This window comes from Mus caroli, unplaced genomic scaffold (genome assembly GCF_978045245.1).
Source record: "Mus caroli unplaced genomic scaffold, Mus_caroli_1 scaffold_10, whole genome shotgun sequence".
Lineage (NCBI taxonomy): Eukaryota > Metazoa > Chordata > Mammalia > Rodentia > Muridae > Mus > Mus caroli.
This window is the reverse complement of record NW_028227265.1, coordinates 59048188-59069827: the sequence shown is the minus strand read 5'-3', so window position 1 is coordinate 59069827 and position 21640 is coordinate 59048188. Positions and strand designations below refer to the sequence as shown.

Sequence of the window (21640 nt, the reverse complement as noted above, 5' to 3'; positions counted from 1 at the left end):
CTCAGTGGAAGGTGTTCAAGGGGCTCACACCTATGTGGGGCTCAGCCACAGGAGGATGAGGTAACCTGGACGGAGACTGGAAAAAGAGGAAGAGGCCCAGACGAAAACATTGGGTTTTTATTACATTTCATTACAAAGGGCGCAAAAATACAAAGAAGCGTCTGCGCCAGAAGGTGGGGCGGGCGGCCGTGCGTGCCCTGAGCAACCTGACCCCCAACTGCGGTGCCCATGCGCACGGTCCACAGACATCCGCAGCGGAGTGCGCATGCCGGGGGCAGAGCCAGCCTGGGCACGGGGAGGGGAATGTGGGACCAGCCATTTGCATATATCAAAGGGGCACCCCAGCCCATGGCGTCCTGTTTCCAACTAAGGGGTGAGATGGGGCCTGAGAAACAGAGCCTGGCCTCTGGAGTTATGGCCACAGCCCTGTCCTCATGTCCCCCTGTGACCAGAACTGCTGGGTTGGATTAGGCTAGACCTTACCCCATGTGATGGATCCCTAGCCCCAAGGAAAGGCTGAGTGCAGAAGGGACTGCTGGTCCCATTGTGGGGCTCTGCTGCTATCCCTACCCTGACCAGGAGGTTGGGCCCCTGAGCCCAGCAGGGTTGAGAAAGAGGAAAACTGAGGTTCAGGGCACCCCATGGCCTTGGGAGTAGCCCAGCACCCAGGCTCGAGAGGATCCAAGTCCCTCCATCTTCTGCCCTGACAGGGAGATGTGGCTATGACCAATGGGTGGCAGGCATTTGTGCCACACTGAGGGCCATGCCTGAGACAGAAATGATCAGGGTCGCCAAATCACCCACCAGATCCCTGAAGGAAGAGGCCCCCTGGGAGCCAAGGTGGAAGGGATATAAAAAGGACCAGGTACCACCACACCAGAGGCAGACCACATGGGGTAGACTGCACCACGGTGTCTTCACCTGGACAGCTCTGAGGGACAGCAGCCAGACCTAGGGCACAACTCTACAACCCATGCCTGTGCACACAGCTGCATCAAGACCCTGATACCAGCAGCCCTCTCAGCCTGTGCTAAATCTCTGCAAAATAAAAAACCCTAGGCCCACTGTGAGAAGAACAGCAGCTGACACTGGTGCAGGTTTGCCGTCCCCATGCCTTTTGCCCACTCTTGTCCTGACCCGAGCGTCAGGTCTCTTGACATCAAGTCCAGTGTGACAGCTGTCAGCCATCTTTGGGTGCTGTGCAGTAGCACATGGGTCTCACTAGGGGGCCCCCCTGTATAAGAGTCTTCCAAAGAGTTGAAGGCTAGGCTAAGTACCAGTGGACTTCCCAGAGCCACACTGGATAGTGTTGCAGGAAGGGGACATGACAGGGCCTTGGGTCAAGGGGACAAGCCATTTCTTAGGATACAGAAAGGGGCTGGGTCCAGCTGCATTGTTGTTCTGTGGGGCTTTGGGTAGATCACCAAGGTTAACTGAGGCAGCTGGGCATAGAGTTATCAAGACGCCCCAGTCCTGTTTCTGAGTCAGGGAAGTGGGCTGGACAGCCACATGGCTGAGGAGGGGCTTGGCTGAAGCTGGTGACACATGGGTAAGGTGGAGGGGAAAAAAAAACAGGCCTGGCTCACGCATCTGACCTCTCAAGGGCCAGGTGTCTAAGCCTGTCCTGAGAGAGCATGAATGTGGGCAGAGGGTCTATGTACACGTTGCAAGGTGGCTGCTCCCAGCACAGTTCAACGGGTCACAGTATATGCATGTCACCAGCTGAGGCCCCCACAGCCTTGAGCTATCATCTTGGGATGTCTTGGCAATACAGGGGTATTATCGGTCAGGTGACCTATGTCTAGAAAACAAAGACACCTCCCAGGAGTCCCCCTGACAGCAGCTAGGCCCAGGGGAGGGAAGGGTGACCCCTTTGGGAACATGCATGCACCCGAGTGCTGGCTCCTGGCTGGGCCAGAGAGCTCATGAGATGCTCACAGCTGCCTGGGGCACTGAGGCAGGGACGTGTCACCTCATCACAGGACTTGGCAATGAACTGGTCACATTAACACAGCTACATGCACTCTTGGTTTCAGAGCACTGAAAGCCAGGCCACCAGCTTAGGAGGGCCATGGGTCATATCTGTCCTGCCCTGGCTCACTGAGAACTCAGACGGCCAGTGAGTGACTGGACCCCAGCTACCCTGTCAGCCTCTCAGCCCTGTTGAGGCCATTTGCTCAGACTTCTACAGCTGGAAGAGAGTCCCACCCCACTGTGTGTGCTTTCCAGCTTGCCAGTGCTGGGGTGACAGATGCGTGCCACCACATACGTTTGATGATGATGGTGACGGTGATGATAAAGTTCCCACTATTTCCTTCAAGTCCTTACCGTGGTGACAGAAAGGCCTGAGACCTGGACAGGTGACCTGGACAAAGCAATGCTGTGTCTTCAGGCCCAGGGGAAGGGGAATAGCAATGAAAGGGTGGCAGCTTTCTCATGCAGGCGACCGCCTAGGTGCTTGGGGAGAGACACACACAGCTTGTGTGCTCTCCAAACCCCCAGCGTGGGCAGTGGGCAACGGCACAGAGAAACAGTGAAGCCTTCGGGGCAGAGGCAGAGGGCATGCCAAGCTATGACCTAGGCTGGTGGGGATCAGAACTTCCAGGCCAAAGGTGACCCAGGCCCACAGCCCCCACTTAGCCACTGCTAAGGCCTGGCAGACGCCTTAGAGATCCTCAGAGGGAGAGGGTTCTCAGGAGGCTCCAGTGAAAGTAAAGGCCTGTTCCCAGGATGTGTTCTGCGGTTCTACAGACACGCCCAGCCACCAAGACCCTGCATCCAGTCCCATCCTTGCCCACCCAGCTCTTTGGAGTTGAGACTAAATGCCAGTAAGCCCAGGTCCGGGGTGAGCAGCCCAGGTGCCCCAGCTTGCAAGTGCTCCAGGCTAGTGTTCCAGTTAACTTTTAAAAAGGTAAAGGAGGGACTGGGGGGCTAGTTAACACATGCTGCCAGGCAAGTCTGGGGGGTCAGCTACCAAATGCCAACAGAAACGGAAGGAAAAGCAGAACCACCAGGGCTGCTGCCTCCCGAGCCCCAGATCCTAAACAGCAGGAGGGACAGGTCACGGGGCTGGAAGAGTGAGGAGAATGTGCAGGTGGCCCGTGACCCTCCATCCCAGTGCCACCATACTGACCTTTGTCCAACAGGGGGCAAGGATGGTGAGAGTGAGCCAAGGAGGGGCACCGGCTGCTTCAGTGGCTCTGTCCATACCACATTCGGCCATAGGTCGATTGTCACGCTGCAAGAGCGCTCAGGAATATAAAAGGCAGCCATCCAAACAGTGTTTATTCTGGTCCAGGTCGGCCCCGTCACTCTGCTGTCTTTGCCCTGGGCTCGGTGGGCATGCATGACCTGACCAGGGCTGGGGATGGCGGTGGGGAGGGGGGCAGGATGGAGGAAGGCAGTGACAGCTGACAACAGTCGAATGGATGGCGCACCTAAGCCTCTGGGCGCTCCACACCCACGCCCCGGCCCTCCTCACACAGCACATCTGGAAGTGAATGACACTTTGGGTATCTGATGAGGGCTCTCACATCCCCAGTGAGGGGTGAGGGAGCGAGCATGGGGAACATCCATGGGGGCCAGGCACTCACAGCCTCGGCCATCAGCCTGACCCCAGGTGGATGGATGGACAGACAGATAGCCAGCCTAGTACACAGCGGCCTCACGCACGCCAGGCATCATGGGAGGTGAACGACCGGGGTGGCGGGGGGCTGGCAGGGGCACTGGGCAGCATTGCAAGCTCAGAACCACAAGCTTGGCCGTTGGCAAAGGGGGACGCCATTGCCGTCCCCAGGTTTGGGGCAGCGCCGTTGGAGACTGACCAGCGGCAGGCAGCTGGTGGGCACAGCCACTCACAGGCGGTCCATTCGGAAGGTGTCCTCGGTGGCTGGGTCGGCTAAAACCATGTCTGGGTCATTCAACATATGGAGTCCGTCCAGGGTCAGAGGGTCAATCTTCAGCTCATCCAGCGGAAACTGGTGGTCCGAATCAAAGCTGACATCACTGACTCCTGCCAGTGTGCTACTCAGTTCCTTAGAGAGGCTCGGCGGTGACTCTCCTGTCACTGTTGGGTGGGGACAAATGACATAGCTCAATCTTGGCTCCAGGGAAGCAGACACTGGGCCATTTTCCCCGTGTGAGAAGCAGAAGTGGAGGGGGCAGCTCACCCCAGGGATTGTTCTGCAGGGCGAACATCACAATATCTAGGGTGTTCTGTGTACTGTGGTGGGGTAGACACTGGCACTGGGTGGCGTGAGCCAGGGAGACATGGCTCAGCAGTCTGCAGAGCATAAGCTGGTCCCAGCACTGAGGGCAGAGATCTGCAAAGCCACATTCTTGGTAGCAGATGGCAGTGTGACCTGCAGGACACACTCTGACCCAGAGTCCGAGGTGCACAGATGGGTCATACTGTCAGGGAGGTGCCTAACAGGTGCCCAGGTCTAGAAATGAGACATAGCCATTCCGTCTAGTTTGGTAGGTCTGTCAGATTAGATGGGGTTCTAAGCACAGAGGCCGTCCTATAAGCCACAGGGGTCCTCAGGGTTCGCCCTCTGTCCCGAGTGTGCCACAGTGCCCACAGGAGGGGAGTGACACTGTCCCCAACAGACCTAGACTATACTGAAAGCATCCCTTTTCGGGGCTTATAAAATAGAGGGAGATGGTTATGGGGAACTTGGGGTGGGGCAGACATTGGAGAAGCTGGGTTCTGGGTTAGATGGTTTGAGGCTTGGCCATACTGCTCTCTGCAGGATGGAAGGGCCTGTCCCTTGGGTATGCAGGTTCTGGGTTCTGTCAGCAAGTGACAGACCACTACTGGGTTGAAGTATGACCAGCTTGGTCCTAAACAGAGGACCCAGTGTGTGGTGTGTGGCGAGTCTCCCTGGTTGAAGAAGAGGACAGAGATTATAAAAGAGGACTGGATCCCAGTGTGAGGTGAGGAGCGAAAGGGAGCACAGCTGTAGTGTGAGGCCAGGGCAGAGCACACTGCCGCGATGGCCGGGGTGGCAGAGTGGACCATGAGGAGGGAGCTGTGGGGTGATCACCAGTGCCCTGTGTGCTGAGGCAGCTGAGGCTCACAGCGCAGTGTGAAAGGATGGCTGGGGTGGAGACAGAGTCCAGTGTGAGGAGACCCTGAAGGGTAGAACCTGTGTTGTAGTTGCAGTGGGTTGCAGGGATGCCTGGGCTTCTGTTCCCCATCCTGTGGGAGAAGCCAGCCTCAGCCCAATCCCCTTGTCTGACAGGGGCTCTGTGAAGGTACTTTTCATGCCCATCACCCCAGGACTTACCCGTGAGGATGATGTTGGGGATTCCACCGTGGCCTGTGTAGCCGAGCTGCTGCGGGTCCTGTAGGCCCCCGTGGCTCCCGCTCAGACCCATCATGGCAGCCTGGGAATAGTTGAGTGTGGAGCCTGGGTTGTACAGGCTGCTGGAGCTGATGGCGTTCTCCATCATGTTGAACTGCTCCAGCTATGAAGGGAAACCACAAGACAGGCCATGAGGACAATGGACGGCTATGGCTCCTCCCACCCGAGGCTGCTCCTCACACCCACAGCCTAGCTGGCAAGATGGTGGATGGACAATAGATAGGAAATCAAACTCCAGGCCACCACCAAATCCTCCCGGCTTCTCCATCCAGCAGCCCCCACCATGCCACTGCTCGGTGCTTGAGGCCTGCCCTTCCTCCCCTGTGACCTTGACCTCCACTCTGCAGGATGTACAAAGGTCAAGGGGGTGTGGTCAAGTCATCCTTCCAGGGCCTTTGCTTCCACAGCCCGACAGCAGGATGCGGGTAGAGCAGTGAGGCCCGGGCACCCGCTCACCTGGCGGGACAGAGCATTGGCCTGCCTGGCTGTCATCTGCTGCTCATAGTACGCATCCCCAAACACGCTGCCCAGGGTGGACGTGTGCTGTGGACAGAAGAGAAGCCCGCTGTGGTTGCAGCCTGAGTCCCAGGAGGTGGTGGGGCGGGTGCCTGTGCAGGGGTCCTGGAGTCTTGTGTCTCCCACAGCCCAGGTGGATGGGATAAAGACCCCTGGGGACTCCCACAGGGTGGAGATCACAGACATTTATCTTGGAGTGCTCAGAGCGGTGATTGATTCTTCCCATATCCACCTCAGGGGCCTCTGATGCTCCCCAAAGCACTATCCCATCTACTCCCCTAGAGCCTGAATCTTGGAAACATCACTTCCTAGGGAGCAGGGACCGCAGGGGAGGTGCTGGCTAACCCTGAAGCTGAGGACGGGAGTGACAGTCAGTATGTGCATGCCCTGTTTGGGGTGTATATTCTTGGAGAAAGGACATAGGACACACTGTCTAGATAGTACAGTGCACAGGGCACAGCAGGGGACAAGCCACTGCCTGGGGCTGCCTGCCTCTGAGACCCCAGGCTCTGTGGGGTGGAAATCCCATCACACTGCTTGTTAGCTAAGGCTAGCTGAGCTCTCCTGTAGGCGCATCAAGGCTCTGCCTGGAGCTGGCTAGGACATGGACAAAGGGGAATAGGTGGCCACAGACGTAGCTAAGTCACACTAAGGCACCCATCAGTCCCAGCTAGACTTGTGGCTCTCACAAGTCAGATCCCAGATGCTCCTGAGTGTGAGCGCACTGTGCAGTGTAACTGCCTGGCTGCAGTCTAGCAGTGTGTCCACGGCCTCCAGCTTCCAAGAGCACCACCTAGGCTGAGCTCACTGTCTACTCCCTGAAAAGTGGCAGACTTGGCCCCATCAAACCCTGCTACTGTAAGACTCCACAGCCTCACCAGCAGCTAAGTTTCATCAATGGGAAGGGACAGAGCTTCTAAGATGGTGGCTGATTCTGTCCCAGAGCCTTGTGAGGCTGCCCTTGAAGGGAGCAACTCAGGGGTGGTGCACTAACCTGCTGAGGCACAGGCCTGGCTGGACAGACATGATAGCACGTGGAGAAGGTACATTGGGCACGAGAGAGCATATGACCAAGGCCCAATGGATGTCTAAGGAAACCCAATAGGAAGCCAGATGTGCTCATGCCCTGGCATCTCTGGGTTCTGGGAGAAACGTGTGCCCTGTAGCCTCCCACTGGCGTCAAATACCTTAACAGTCTTACCCACGCCAGCATGATACCCTGTTTTCCATATCAGAGACACACAGAGTCAGACTGAATGAGATAGGATGAGCTGCCTGTGCCGGCTAGGACAACCTACTTCTGCTTAGGACAAACAACGTCCCATGATTTTTCAGAGAAGTATGTCATGGATTTGGACTCCGACTCTGCCCTGCCTGCCTCTCTGAGTCCCTGGAGCCCGAAGCTCAGTGTACATGAACTGAGAGGTGCTGACACCAGGTGATGAGGCAGGTGGATGGTCACCATGGTGGACCTCTTATCTTTGTTCCCCTAAAGCAAGGCAGCCCGATGCTCCGTCTGGCTCTAGCCTGGCAGGAACCCATTGCCCCTGTACTGGGCTGAGGATAGTTTCAGGGCCTGGGAAACTACAAAGGCTGATATACACCAAGTCTGTCTGCCTGGTAATATTTAAGGTGGGGTGGCCCCAAGATGGTGAGGCCCTGACAGTTTTGATGTTACCGTGTCACACCTCAACTCCTCAGCTCAGTATGGAATGAGCTGGGCAGGGAGCCAGACTGCAAGGAAGTGAAGGACATCTGCTTAGGCTGAGCTGGACCAAAACAGAGATCAGAGGTCTGGCCTGGTGAGGGCATCTGGGATCTGGTGCCCGACTGTACCAGGCCAGTAGAAAATCAGGGTGTGGGTTGGTGGGTTGGCATATAGCAATCATCCTCACACTAGGGAGGCAGAGGCGGGAGGATTCAGAGCGTGAGGCCACTTGGGCTACACAGTGAATCAGGGGATTGCCTGGGGTACATAAGGCCCTGTTGCAGGATATCTGATCACACTGTAAACCCTGAGATTGGGTTATTTACTGGAAAAACCTATTTTTAGTTGTGGTGAGGCTCAGCCTTAGCACAGGTCTGTAATCCAACAGCTTCTGCTTGAATACTGTACAGGATTACATGAAGTCAGCCATAAGTCAAGATCTGGAGCACACAACACTTGACAGAAAGGGAGCATAGCATTATTAAAAAAAGAACTGTAGAGGCTGAAGAGATGGCTCAACAGTTAAAAGTGCTGACTGCTCTTCCAGAGGTCCTGAGTTCAATTCCTAGCAACGACATGATGGTTCACAACCATCTGAAATGGGATCTGATGCCCTCTTCTAGTGTGTGTCTGAAGACAGCTACAGTGTACTTATATACATTAAAAAAAATAATTCTTAAAAAAAAAGAAATAGAAAAAACCATAGAGAGTAAAACGAGTCAGGAGGGTGGGGGGGGAAGAGAGAGGAGAGAGGAGAGAGGAGAGAGGAGAGAGGAGAGAGTAGAGAGGAGAGAGGGGAGAGGGGAGAGGGGAGAGGGGAGAGGGGAGAGGGGAGAGGGGAGAGGGGAGAGGGGAGAGGGGAGAGGGGAGAGGGGAGAGAGGAGAGAGGAGAGAGGAGAGAGGAGAGAGGAGAGAGGAGAGAGGAGAGAGGAGAGAGGAGAGAGGAGAGAGGAGAGAGGAGAGAGGAGAGAGGAGAGAGGAGAGAGGAGAGAGGAGAGAGAGAGAGAAAGAAGCAGGGAGAAAGGAAAGAGAGAGGAGAGAGGAGAGAGGAGAGAGGAGAGAGGGGAGAGGGGAGAGGGGAGAGGGGAGAGGAGAGAGGAGAGAGGAGAGAGGAGAGAGGAGAGAGGAGAGAGGAGAGAGGAGAGAGGAGAGAGGAGAGAGGAGAGAGGAGAGAGGAGAGAGGAGAGAGGAGAGAGGAGAGAGGAGAGAGGAGAGAGGAGAGAGGAGAGAGGAGAGAGGAGAGGAGAGAGGAGAGAGGAGAGAGGAGAGAGGAGAGAGGAGAGAGGAGAGAGGAGAGAGGAGAGAGGAGAGAGAGAGAGAGAGAGAGAGAGAGAGAGAGAGAGAGAGAGAGGAGAGACATCCGGGTTGAAGAGTGTTTTCCTAGATGGCCTGGGAGAGAGGCACTGCTTCTGGGACATGGGTAGAAGGTCAGCTGGGTACCCTAGCACCTGGCTCCTGAGTCTTCATTGGTAAAATTGAACAATTGAAATTTTATTAAAATACATGACCCTGTCTCAAAACACAACCCAAATGAAACAAAGGCCACTGTCAGCCAAATGAGGCTCCACACTGTCTACTGTGACACCAACAACAGACCCAGGGACCAGGGGTGGAGGCAGAGCAGCTGGACACCCAGAGAAGCTCTGCCTTAACCTTCATAGACCCTGGAGCTTCAGATTCCATGCCCTGGAGCTGTTCTGGTGTCCTGAGAACTGCTGAGCCCGTCTGATGGGGGCATGACCCCAGGCTGATGGAGGACAGATGGCATGGTGTGGAGGACAGCACTGGGGAGCACTAAGCACATGGGACACACAACGTGGCATAGGGCCAGGGGAAGGGGCCTTACCTGTGGGGAGCTTCCGGGGGAGAAGCCTTGGTTGGAGACTGGAGAGGTGGGAGACTGGGTGGCAGGCGACCCTGCACTCGTGCGGTACTGCAGAGCTGGTGCCTGTGATGACAGACAGTTCATGCTTTACTGACTCCTGCACTGGCCCAACAGATCTGGGCCGGATGCCTGGACCCTCAACAATGGATGCCACACAGGTAATCACTGGCTTGTGAGAATCTGAGGTGGAGATGTGACTGTAAACCTGACTTCTCAGGGCAAGCACACACAGAGGGCTACAGGGCCCACCCGGAAGCCACAGCAAGGCTCTGGCTGACGCTAGGCCTGACCCTGTGTAGAGCTGATGGCATCGGGCACAGTGCCCTCTGGATGCACCTGCATACTCCTGACAGATCTGGACATCCAGACTGTGATCCACACACTCCTAAAAGCACAGTACATGTACACACATACATTTGGCACTCACCAGCACAACCCTAGTCATAAACCCCCGCTCATGAACACACACCCACTCATGAACACACATACCTCCCTCATGAATATGTATACACCATTCATGAATACACATACCCCACTCATGAACATACCCACCCACTCATGAATGCACACACACACACTGAGGGCCCAGGAATGCCCCTAGGCTTACCGAGGTGGCATCGATCCCCATTGGTGACTGGCCTGGGTTCTCTGTAGGGGACTGGGGAAGAGTGGATGGTACAGTAACTGAGAGTGGTGGCAGCTGGGGCCCCCGAGTCAGGCTGGCACTAGGCAGCAGTGGACCACCCTGGGGGAGGCCCACAGACACCTGTGGAGGTGGTGGCTGCTGCTGGGATACCGGCGGAGGTGGAGGCGGCGGCTGGGGCTGTGGGGGAGGCTGCTGGGAGCCAGTCTGGGTGAAGAAGGCATAGGGCAGCTGCTGCTCCAAGGACAGGGCATCCATAGCTACGGCCTGTGGAAGACAAGGATGAGGAAGAGGCGCTGGCGCCATGGTGCCACAGTCTGACCCCCACAGTCTGTTCTCCTTAGAGCAAGGGAGCCCAACTTGGTGAGGGCAGATCTCACACAGGAAGTAAACAGGGAGAGACCCTGGGCAGGGGTACCACTGTCATGCAACACTTGGGGGCTGAGGCAGGAAGGTCACTGTAAGTGTGGGGCCAGCCTAAGCTGCAGAATGAGTGTCTGTTTAGTCACTCCAATGCCTGCTGATGGTTCTTGGGCCACTCCAAGACCATTAGTTTTGCCAGGAGCAGTGACACGGGAGATGGGAACTGAAGAATGATGAGTTCAAGGTCACCTTCATCTACTCAGTGCTATATAAGCCTTGTCTCAAAACCAGAAATACCATAAAATATACATTGCAAAAACACTGATTTATATAGTTTCTGTTCAAACTTTTGTTGATAAATGCTACAAACAGAGCTAGAGAGATAGCTCGTTAAGAGCACTGGCTGCTTTTGCAGAGGACCTGGGTTCAGATCCCACACCCACATGGTGGCTCTTAATCACCTCTAACTCCAGTTCCAGGGGACCTGACACCTCTTGTCTCCAAGGGAACCTGCATGCACATGGTGTACATAAATTCACTCAAGAACACACATACACATTAAAAATAAATACATACATAAATAAAACTGGTTTTTTAAAAAAAAAAAAGACCAGGCCGAGGAAGGGGAGGGGCTGGTAGATACCCGTGTTCCCACCCACCTCGCCCTCGCACCTGAGTGATGGGTGACAACGGAGACAGGGTGGGTGACACCTGCTGGGCCTGCTGCCGCCTGGCCTCTGTGCTCAGGGACAGGGGGCTGACGACTGCTGGCCGGTGCTGTGGAGAAGAGCTGGGGGTGTTCATACCTACAAAGGAAAAGGGGGCTAGGGACAGGTGGCCATACCACAGCCCAGCTGCCAGGACAGAAACCCGCTAGAGAAGCTGTCTGTGCTCAAACCTGGGATGGGGCTCTGAGGAGGGACTTTAGTAGCCTAAGAAGGGCATGTCCCATGGCCCCAGCCAATCAACACTGCTTCCAAGTAACCAATCAGAGCCCATCTTGGGATCATGAACATTATCCTAGGAAGTGCTGCCCACAGTTGGTAGAGAGAGTTCTCAGTGACAGGGCCCTGGTGGAGCATATGTAGGTATGCATGCATGCACACATACACGCATGCGCACACACACCCACACACCATATATATTGTATAGTATGAGAGCCTTTTGTCTGAATGTGTGTCTGTGTACTATGTGTGTGCCTAGTGACTGTGGATGAAAAAAGAAGGCACTGTCACCCCTGGAAGTGTGAGTCACCATGTGGCTGCCGGAAACTCCACCTGGGCCCTCTGCAAGAGTAACAACTGCTCCTAATCTCTGAGCCAACTCTCCAACCTCCTTTTATTTAATTAATTAGTTTGTTTGTTTGTCTTGAGACAGGATTTCTCTGTGTAGCCCTGGCTTTCCTCAAACTAACTCTGTAGACCAAGCTGGTCTCAAACTCACAGACATCTGCCTTCCTCTGTCTCCCAAGTGCTGGGTTAAGCAGATGCACCACCACTTTATATTTTTGAGATAGGTTTACGTGTAGCTCATGCTTGTCTCAAGCTGGCTATGAATCGAGGATGACCTTGAACTCTCGAGTCTCCTGCCTCTGCCCTGAGTCCCAAGGTGACAGGCATGAAGTAGTTTCTGCAGTACTAGGGTTCAAACCCAAAGGCTTTGTGCATGGTAGGCAGCACTCTGCCAACTGAGCTATAAGCATTGTACTAGATGAGCTTCAAGCTACCGAGCTGCTACTATTATTTCATACGGGGCTAGCCTGGAACTCACTAGGTAGCCCAGGCTGACTCTGGTGTCAGAGCAATCGCCCAGCCTGTTTCTCAGCACAGATCTCAGGTCTGTGCCATCATGGCCCATCTCCCTTTCTGTCTTGGCTTGGGAAACTCGATCCTATGGGAGGTTGGGTTTCTATAACACCAGGGCCCTCTCGTGTTCTTCCCCAAGCTTGTTCTTTCCTGTCAAGGCATTTCTTGATGACCTAGTGCCCTTCACCCACATCCTTCCTTGGCACCCTTGGGATGATGGAGCCCCCCTTCCCAGCACCCCCTTCCTAGTCTGCTTGAACTGAAACCAGAATCCTCACCACCCTGCCCTGAAGTAACAAGCCTGCACCCGCCAGGCCCCTTCTCTAATCCCTGCCTGCCCCCAGGGATCTGATCCCCGAATGCTGAGGTGATGAGGGACCTGGGTGAGATCCAGGGCACTGGGCAGAGTGGGGGCCTGCTGCCTCATCCTGGGCCTCAAACCAAGTAGGCAACAGGCCCTGTGATGACAGGGGAGCCCTGAGGGCCCTGCATTTGACACCCCCCTCCCAGTTACTAAGACACTGCTTCCGTATCTCGAGCTATCAGATATTAACAGTGGAGGCCTCAGTGAAGCCAGGAGCATAGGGAGGACTTGGCACCATCGAGCCGGATGAGGCTGCCTGACTCACCAGGAGATCCGGGGCCTGCCTGCCCTGGGCACCTGGTCCACCTTGTTCCTGAAGGTGGGTGGGTGATAAGACACCTAGCACTCCTAGGGGAGATGACAGGGCCAGGGGCCTTTGTGCCTGTGGCAGTCACTTGTGGGACGGCCTACACTTCCCCTCAGGTCCTGGTTGGCTTTGCTCCTATTCAGCCCTGTGATGGGGTGGCAGTGGCAGAGCCAGATTCCACTATGGAGGAACTGTCAATAGAATCCTAGGCACAGGGAATCTGGGAGGCAGCACTCAGAGTTGAGTTCAGGACTACGGGCTATGGTCTTGCATCTGAGTGACAGCTCCCTCCCTTGTCTGTCAGGGCTGAGACACTTCCTGTTCAGATCTGGAGCAGATGCTGGGCCCTGTGAGGACGTACAGCACAGGTAGGACTCTGTAAGATGTGGATGCAGGGGCTGGAGAGATGACTCAGTGGTTAAGGGCACTGGCTGCTCTTGCAGAAAACCTGGGTGTAATTCCCAGTACCCACAACATGGGCTCACAATACCTGTCCCTCCAGCCCCAGGGGCCCCTACAGCTTCTTCTGAGCTCCAATGGCACCAGCCACACATTCAGTGCACAGACATACATGCAGGCAAACACTCACTCAGAAGGTAAGCCTGTTAAGTAGATGTGGAAGGTTGGGACTTGGCTAAGAGGAATGCTTGTAGCTCAGTTGGCAAACTGTTTACCTAGAATGCACAAGGTTCTGGGTTAGTCCCGAATGCTACATTCACCAGACAGAGTGATGTATGTCTGTCACTCTATTCTTGGAGACTGGGGCAGGAGGATTAGGGGTCTAAGATCTTGCCTGACTATACTGCAAATTCTAGTCCAGCCTGGGCTACATGAGACTCTGACTACCACAAAACAAACAAATAGAAGTTGAAGTGAAGGGGACTGGAGAGATGGCTGGGGGCGTGGTAGTTAGGATACCTGCTGCTCTTGCAGGGGGCCCAGGACCTTCTAGCTTCAGCAGGCCCTAAGCACATACGTGGCATGCATGTACAAAATGCCTGTACACACAGGATTGTGAGTGGGGCAAATGGTCAGGTAGGAAGTATTGTAAAACAAAAGACGGTGGCTTTTCTCTTTTCTATCTTTCTGAGATAGTCTCACTAGATAGCCTAAGCTGGCCTAAAACTAAGTGTGGATCTCCTGCCTCAGCTTCCTGAGTGCTGGGATGGTAGTGCTTTGCTTGAGTGCTTAACAATTGGCACAGCGGTGCAAACCTTTAATCCCAACACCCAAGAGAGAGGCAGGTGGATCTCTGAGTTCAATGTCGTGAGTTCTAGCACAGCAACAGCCCCATAGTAGGACCCCATCTCAATGCTTCCTCCCCAAAATCTTTTTTAAAATTGTGTTTGTGTATGGTGCATGTATATGTGCATGCAGGAGGCTGCGAAGGCCTGAAGCTCCCCTGGAAGCTGCCAGGATCCCTGGAGCTGGAATTACAGGTTGAGCCACCTGCTGTGGCTGCCGGACCAAACTCAGCTCCTCTGAAGAGTAGCATGGGTTTTCAACTGCTGAGCCATCACTCTGGCTTGGGCTTCATTTTTTTTCTTTTTTTTCTTCTTTTTTTTTTTTTGGTTTTTCAAGACAGGGTTTCTCTGTGTAGTCCTGGCTGTCCTGGAACTCACTTTGTAGACCAGGCTGGCCTCGAACTCAGAAATCCACCTGCCTCTGTCTCCCAAGTGCTGGGATTAAAGGCGTGTGCCACCACACCCGGCTGAACTTCATTTTTTAAACAATTATTTTTAAATGCATTTCTCTGTGGTCATGGGCTGGCACAGGCACATTGGGACAGTGTGGGGGCCAGAGGACATACTCAAGTTGCTTTTCTCCCTGTACCGTGTTTGTTCTGGGACCTGAACATAGATCTTAAGGCTTGGTTCACATGCCTTTACCCACTGAGCCATTTCAATAGCCCCAAGGCTTGCTTACCTGCTTGATTTATAGACAGGGCCTCAAAGTAGAGCCCTGATGTCCTTCAACTCACAGAGATCCACCTGCCTCTGTCTCCTGGGATATTTCATCATACCTTGCCCTCTGGCTTGATTTTTAAACATGGATTCAAAGTGATTAATAAGCACGAGCATACATGCACACATATGCTCACAGACAGACAGACATACATTCATGCACGTCTACACTCATGCATACACACATACAGACCAACAGATGGATACACACACATGCACACAGCATGCATACATACAGACAGACACACACATATCTGTGGGTCAAAGAATTCACACTTCCAGCTGGTATGTCCCTGGTCTGCTGACCATGAACATGAGGGCATTCTTAGCTCTTGCCTAAGCACCATCACACCCAGAGAGGCCAGATGGGCAGGCGAGCCACATGGGTATCCTGCTAGCAGGTTTCTCTGCCCAGCCTGGATCACCTCTGGAGCAGAGCCAGCTGGAGGGGAAGTCTGGGCAGGGGAGGGTGGGGCAGGCTGGCCAGGTGGCAGTGGCCTGGCTCTGGCACATAAGCCCTGGTGTAGCCCTGAATGGAGCATAGCCAGCAGTGGACACTTGGGTCACCTCCCTGTGTACTGTCCTCAGACAGTATGGAGCAGGGGCTTGGTCCCCAGCTCTTTGCTCTCCCTGACCAGGGTCTGGCACTAGGATGGGGAGGTGAAAACTGTCTGTATGTGCCAGAGCCTGGCTTCATCTAAAAGGTGCCCATAAAATAAAGCCCCTGTAAAGGGGATTGGCTGGCTCTTAAACAACCACACATGGCACATATTACTGGTCAGGATTGGCCACCCCAGTGAGCCAGCAACAATGTCACATAAGCTATTTCCCTGTGCTTGTTTACACTGGAACTGCAGCAGCTGGTGTGGAGCCCCAAAGCAGGAGGTACAGGGAGATTCAGAGAGGAGAAAGGATTTGGATATGGCAGCCTCTGTGTAGGGCTAGGCCCTTCCTTGCTTCTAAACATCTAGACCCACCCTGGTTCCCTGGGCCTCACAACTGGAGATTAACAGGCACAAGTCAGGCTGTGAAGAGCCAAAGGCCTGCACATCTCACATCAGGGTCCTATGCTCATGGCCTTTGGTCCCATCTGCTCACCTGGAAGCCTAGGAAAGGAGCTGAGGAGGTAGAATGTGTGGCTCATGGGCAAGGTGCTGGCTGGGCACCCGTGAGGGGGCCCACTTCTATCTTTAGCATCAAATGAGCAGACAGAAGTCCCCAGGTTTTAACCCCAGCAACAAGTGACCTTCATGTTTCATCTCAAGAAAGAAAACACCCCAGGCACACCTGCACCTTCTCATCTGCTACCCCAACCCCACCCAGAGCTGGCATCAGCGAGAAGCTGGAGGACCCTGGTTTCAACTCCCCACATCGATCCTGCCTCAGGAGCCATATTTTTCCTTACCAGCCCCTAATCCCAGGTCTGTAGAGCAAATCCACACAGAGCTCACCATATGACCTGTATCCCCATCCTTCCTGTGTCTCTCCCCCACACACACACCTCCCCTCCCCTGCCATCTGTCCTAATCCACGTTGCAGCCTACAGCCCCAGCAGCTTGGGGCTTGCTGTGTCACATCAGGGAAAAGGGATGCTGAAGAACAATGGAAAGTGCTGTTTGGGGCAGTGTGAGTGGGCAGGATAGAGGGCTATGCCCAGGCAGCTTGTGCAAAGGTCCTGGGGTGAGCAGTGCAGCTGTGAGGTCAGGCTGGGGATGGGGAGGCTGACAGGGATGCCTTTAATGAGAATGGTGGTGAAAGTAACCACAGTAACCAGGAGAAGCAGTGTTGGTTCAAACTGGGAGCAGTGGGATGGGCAAGGAAGTGGGCATTGCCAGGAAACAGGCCAAGGGGAGATATAAGCCTTTGAAAAGGGGAGGAGCCTGGAGAGATGCTCAATGGTTAGGAGCACTGGCTGCTGTCCTACAGGATCAGGGTTAGTTCCCAACATGCACATGGCTGCTCACAACTGTCCATAACTCCAAATCCAAGGATCCAGCACTGTCTTCTGGCCTTATCAAGTACTGTACACATGCAGTGCACAGTCAGACACATGGGCAAATACTCGCACACGTAAAACATTTTTCTTAATTAAAAAGAAGTGAGCTGGGAAGGGCCACACCTAAGTCATAAGCAACCAGGTCAAAGCCATCAGGGCTCGTCCTGACTCCCACCCATTCCCTGAAGCTTGGAGCTGCAGGACACAGCCCTAATGCCACAGCCCGACTCCTGGGGGCAGGTGTGTCATCCGTAGACACAGACCCATCAACTCCACACTCCAGTGCATGCTGTCAGGTAGGGACAGCATGGGGGCCTTACCCTGGCCTGTGCCGCCAACGCCCAGATGTGCAAGGCTGCCGGTGCTGCTGGAGCTGGTGAGAGCAGGGAACGGAGGCTCCTCAGGGTCCAGTGGTGTCGGGAGTGGGGAGGGGAAGTGGATGTTGGTGAGGTCAGGAAGGGAGCCCCCTGTGTTGTGGGTGGCAGGGATCAGGGCTGTTGTGTTCTCCTGGTCTGCTGACGGAAAGATGCTGGGAAAGACCAGATGGGGAGGACAGGACATAAGGTCTGGGGACAGTGACAAGCAGGTCAGCCCTGCCAACCCAGGACAACTGCAGTGGGACAGGAGGGACAAGGGGATCAGTGGATTAAAAAAAAAAGACCCTTTAGTGAGCCCTAAGCACGACAGGACCCCAAACTGGAACAGGGGTCATGTCTGCCTATCAGTGACGGAGGCCAGGACTTCCTGGGTACCCTCTGGTAGCATGCTCATGGTCTCCCCTGCCAACAGGTGCAGGCTTGGAGAGAGAAGAGCCACAAGGTGCAAAGGGATGTGGGGGGCCTGGCTGACTTACTTGATTCCAGGGACCTCACAGGACTTGGGCCTGGAACCCGCCTGAAAGAGAGCAAAGCAGATGGCAGGTGGCAGGTGGTAGGTGGCAGGCATGGCTTCCTGTGTGCTGAGCTCAATGCTGTCTTTCCCTTCCCCTGTCTAGGACAACCAGCAGCCATGTCGTACAGGGATGGCTTCAAGGAGCTCCGGGCAGAGGCAGGAGCTATAAGGAGGGATCTTCCTTCCCATACCTTGCCCGGATGCTGTGGCTAACCTTGTGTGTGGTCTCTCTAGGGCTTTCCGAAGCCACATGCCCAGCTCAAAGCCGCTGCACTGGGGAGCCCTGGCTGCTGCAGGTGGAGGAGACACTAGAAAGACAGGCAGCCTTGTGATGTTGACAGGCAGGGGCTGCGGGTTCTGAGAACCTGGTCCTTTGGGGCCAGTGCTGCAGGCTGGAACGTAGACCAGAGGGATGCAGGGTAGGCAGGCAGCACCTGGGGGCTTCCCTGATGGTAGCTTGTGACCAGGAGACTTGGCAGGGAACACAGGAACAATGAGTTTGAACAGATCCCCAGAGTGAACACTTGTTATGCTACGGGATTTCTGCTGTGCTGAGGAAGATTTAGAAAAGCTTTCTGGGGCAGTAGTATGGCTTAATTAGTGGCTTTTACTTTTAATTAGTAAAAAGGCTTGCCACATAGGCTGATGGTTTGAGTTCGATTCCCAGGACCCACATGTCTAGAGAGATAACTCCTATAGTTGTCCTCCCTCTCGCCCACGCCCACATATGCATGCACGCACATTCTAGAGTGCACACACACACACACTCATGTGCACAATATCTTTTAAAAATGTAATTAGCCGGGCATCAGGCGTGGTGGCACACGCCTTTAATCCCAGCACTAGGGAGGCAGAAGCAAGCGGATTTCTGAGTTCTAGGCCAGCCTGGTCTACAAAGTGAGTTCCAAGACAGCCATAGCTATACAGAGAAACCCTGTCTTGAAAAACAAACAAACAAACAAAAACCCAAGAAATTGTTTTTGTTTGAGACAAGGTTTTACCTGGGTAGCTCTAGCTGTCCTGAAACTAACTCTGTAGACCAGTCTGGCCTTGAATTTACAAGAGATCCACATGCCTCTATCCCAAGTATTGGGATTAAAAGCATTCAGCATCATGCCTGGCCACATGATTTCTTCAGTGTTGGGAATGGAATCCACGCATGCAAGATGAGCATGCCACCTCTGAGCCATATCCCGAGCCTCCTTTTTACTTAGAAAGAAAAAGATTTTGTTTATTTTGTCTATTTTTTTTCAGACAGGGTTTCTCTGTGTAGCCCGGGCTGCCCTGGTGTCTACTTTGTAGACCAGGCTGGCCTTGAACTCAGAGATATTCCTGCCTCTCGAGCTCTCAGACCACTGCCGCCTAGCCTCTTTCTTTCTTCTTTCTTTCTTTCTTTCTTTCTTTCTTTCTTTCTTTCTTTCTTCCTTCCTTCCTTCCTTCCTTTCTTTTTTTTTTAGATTTATTTATTATTATATGTAAGTACACTGTAGCTGTCTTCAGATACTCCAGAAGAGGGCATCAGATTTCGTTATGGATGGTTGTGAGCCACCATGTGGATGCTGGGATTTGAACTCGGGATCTTTGGAAGAGCAGTAGGCGCTCTTAACCACTGAGCCATCTTGCCAAGCCCCAGCCTATTTCTTAAAATATTGTTTAATGTGTATTTTGCCTACATGTATGACTGTGCATCACCTGTGTGTCTTGTGCTTATAAAGTCAGAAGAGGGCACTGGATCTCTTGGAACTAGAGTTACAGGTGGCTACAAGTCATCTTCTGTGCTGGAAAGCAAACCTGGGTTCTCTCAGGAGCAGTCAGTGCTCTTCTCGGCTAAGCCCTCTCTCCAGCCCTGCCTTTTCCGTTGTAAAAAGCACTTACGTATATGTGTGTACATGTGAGGGGAACTGGTGTCCTCGTGCTGTGACTGGCATGCGCGAGTCACAGGACAACTCAGGGACTTGGTTCTCTCCTACCAAATGGCTCCTAGGGACAGAACGGAGGCCGCCAGGCTTGGCGGTGAGCACCTTTATCTGCTGAGCCCTCGCGAATTCTGCTTATACTCTGGACTCTGAGGCAAGGCCTTGTTCAGCAGCCCTGAACCTCAAAGGCTCCTGCCTGGGCCAGGATGTGGGGTGCTAGGGTCCCAACTGGGATAAGTGTCCGCTTTCATCAGCACCCTGATCGGCCACACGTGTTAACACTTTGAGCTGTTTCTGAGCAGTCTGACAGGCCCGCTGTTGATGCCAAAGCCTGGGCCCCAGTAAAGCTGAGCAAGGCCCCCACCTCAACATGACTCCTGGTCATTTGCTTCCAGGCTGGGTGTGAAAAGAAAAACGGTTGGCCCACACAGTGGCCCTTACCTTCTTTGAGTCCCATGACTGCTTAGAAAGGGTCTTGTCTGTCTCAGCCCCGGTGTCCTCCATTCCTGGGACAGTTAGCAGTAAGACTGGATGTAGGGGGAGAGAAGGGTCAGGGCAACATGACCACACAGTAGAGAGACCGCAGGGCCCTAACAGCAGGCTTGGAGGTTCTACTGAAGCTGTGGGAGGGGCTTAACAAGAACACCCTGCACCAGGATCATCAGCTGGCTATGTGGAACAAAGAGCTGAGACAGCAGCTGGAGCCGGGAGCCAAGGCTGAGCAGGGTACCCCCCGGCCCCCACCCAGGCCGGGACCCTGGGCACCTTGGCTGTACAAGTCAGCAGAGACTCTGAGCCTGCCACCTGCTGCGGTGGCAGCATCTGCCATCACTCAGCATTGCTGACACCCAGTGGCTGGGCCAGGCTTGGGTCCCCACACTGAGGGCTGGTTCCAACCCTATTGCTAAAGCTACCTGGGCTTTAACTGATCTGCCCAGAGTACACGTGCTTGAGAGTGAGCAGACATGTCAGAAGGAACCTCAGGCTAGACCAGTAAGGTGGCTCAGGCTAGACCAGTAAGGTGGGACTGGAGAGCTTTGAAGGGCCTAGTGAGAGGTCCGAGGGATGAGATGGCTGGATATTGGTTGATGCTCTGGAACCAGTCATACCTGAAGCCCACTTTTAGTCATGATGAGTGTGTCTTTCTTCCTTTCTCTCTCCCTCCCTCCCCTCCCCCCCCCCTTTAAAAAATTTTGTTTTCTTTTGCTATGCTGGGGACAGACCTAGGACTCCACACGTGCTCAGCAAATGTTCTGTTGCTAAGCTGGGTCCTATGTTTTCTGACTCTTGCCAGGTTCATTTTTTTCTCTGGACTAGGAGAGACAATCAATGGCTGTTGGGAAGAACTCCATGGAAGGCAGAAGAGGGTGCCAGAAGGTGGCAGCCAGGAGACCTCTAGGGGCGTGGGGACAGGGGGCATGGGTCGTCCCACATCAAGGCTGGTTGGATTCTGGGCACAGAATCCTGAGAGGGCATGAGACCTCAGGTGCATCCCAGAAGCCCTGTGTAAGGAGGGCCCACAGGTCCATCTAACCTCAACCCTCCTGCACTGCACACGGGGTATTCAGCCTGCAGCGGGCTGTCCACCAAGCAACCCCACCCCCAGGATGAGTCCTTCAGCCAGGAACAGCTCCCTGGGACCCAGTGAACTGCCACACACAGGCCCTCCCTTAGCATCTGGGCCTCAGATGCATGAGAGGTGACTTCCTTGGCTTTGGTGTCTAAGGCTGGGTGGGTCTGGCCCAGGGTGGGTCTGCTGCACCTAGCTTCACAGAACCCATAGTCCTAACTCTTCAAGACAATTGGTGGAAGAGCTGTGTCGAGGACTAGCACCATGTGGGAACCCAGAACTGGGGTACAGCCTCAGCTACAGGGCTGCAAGCATGGCCAGCCAGTGCATGGCTCACCACAAATCT

At 54.2% G+C, this 21640-nt stretch overlaps 1 protein-coding gene across 4 annotated transcripts in view; it reads right to left on the bottom strand.

The window, feature by feature from the left end:
- Positions 1-96: 96 nt before the first annotated feature.
- Positions 97-21640, bottom strand: part of Crtc1 (CREB regulated transcription coactivator 1) — a 58757-nt gene continuing 37213 nt past the window's right edge. For 2 of the 4 annotated variants that reach the window (XM_021170738.1, XM_085843869.1), the window contains 9 exons: positions 20166-20251; positions 17771-17811; positions 17238-17446; positions 11154-11287; positions 10083-10385; positions 9437-9538; positions 5823-5909; positions 5289-5469; positions 97-4066 (listed from right to left, as the gene is read on the bottom strand). In XM_021170738.1, the coding sequence (XP_021026397.1) occupies positions 3855-4066; positions 5289-5469; positions 5823-5909; positions 9437-9538; positions 10083-10385; positions 11154-11287; positions 17238-17446; positions 17771-17811; positions 20166-20251 (1355 nt within the window). In that variant the 3' untranslated portion in view covers positions 97-3854. Of the gene's footprint in view, positions 4067-5288; positions 5470-5822; positions 5910-9436; positions 9539-10082; positions 10386-11153; positions 11288-16489; positions 16943-17237; positions 17447-17770; positions 17812-20165; positions 20252-21640 lie in introns of those variants that run through there. The other 2 variants (XM_029480844.1, XM_085843870.1) reach the window with 2 other exon arrangements.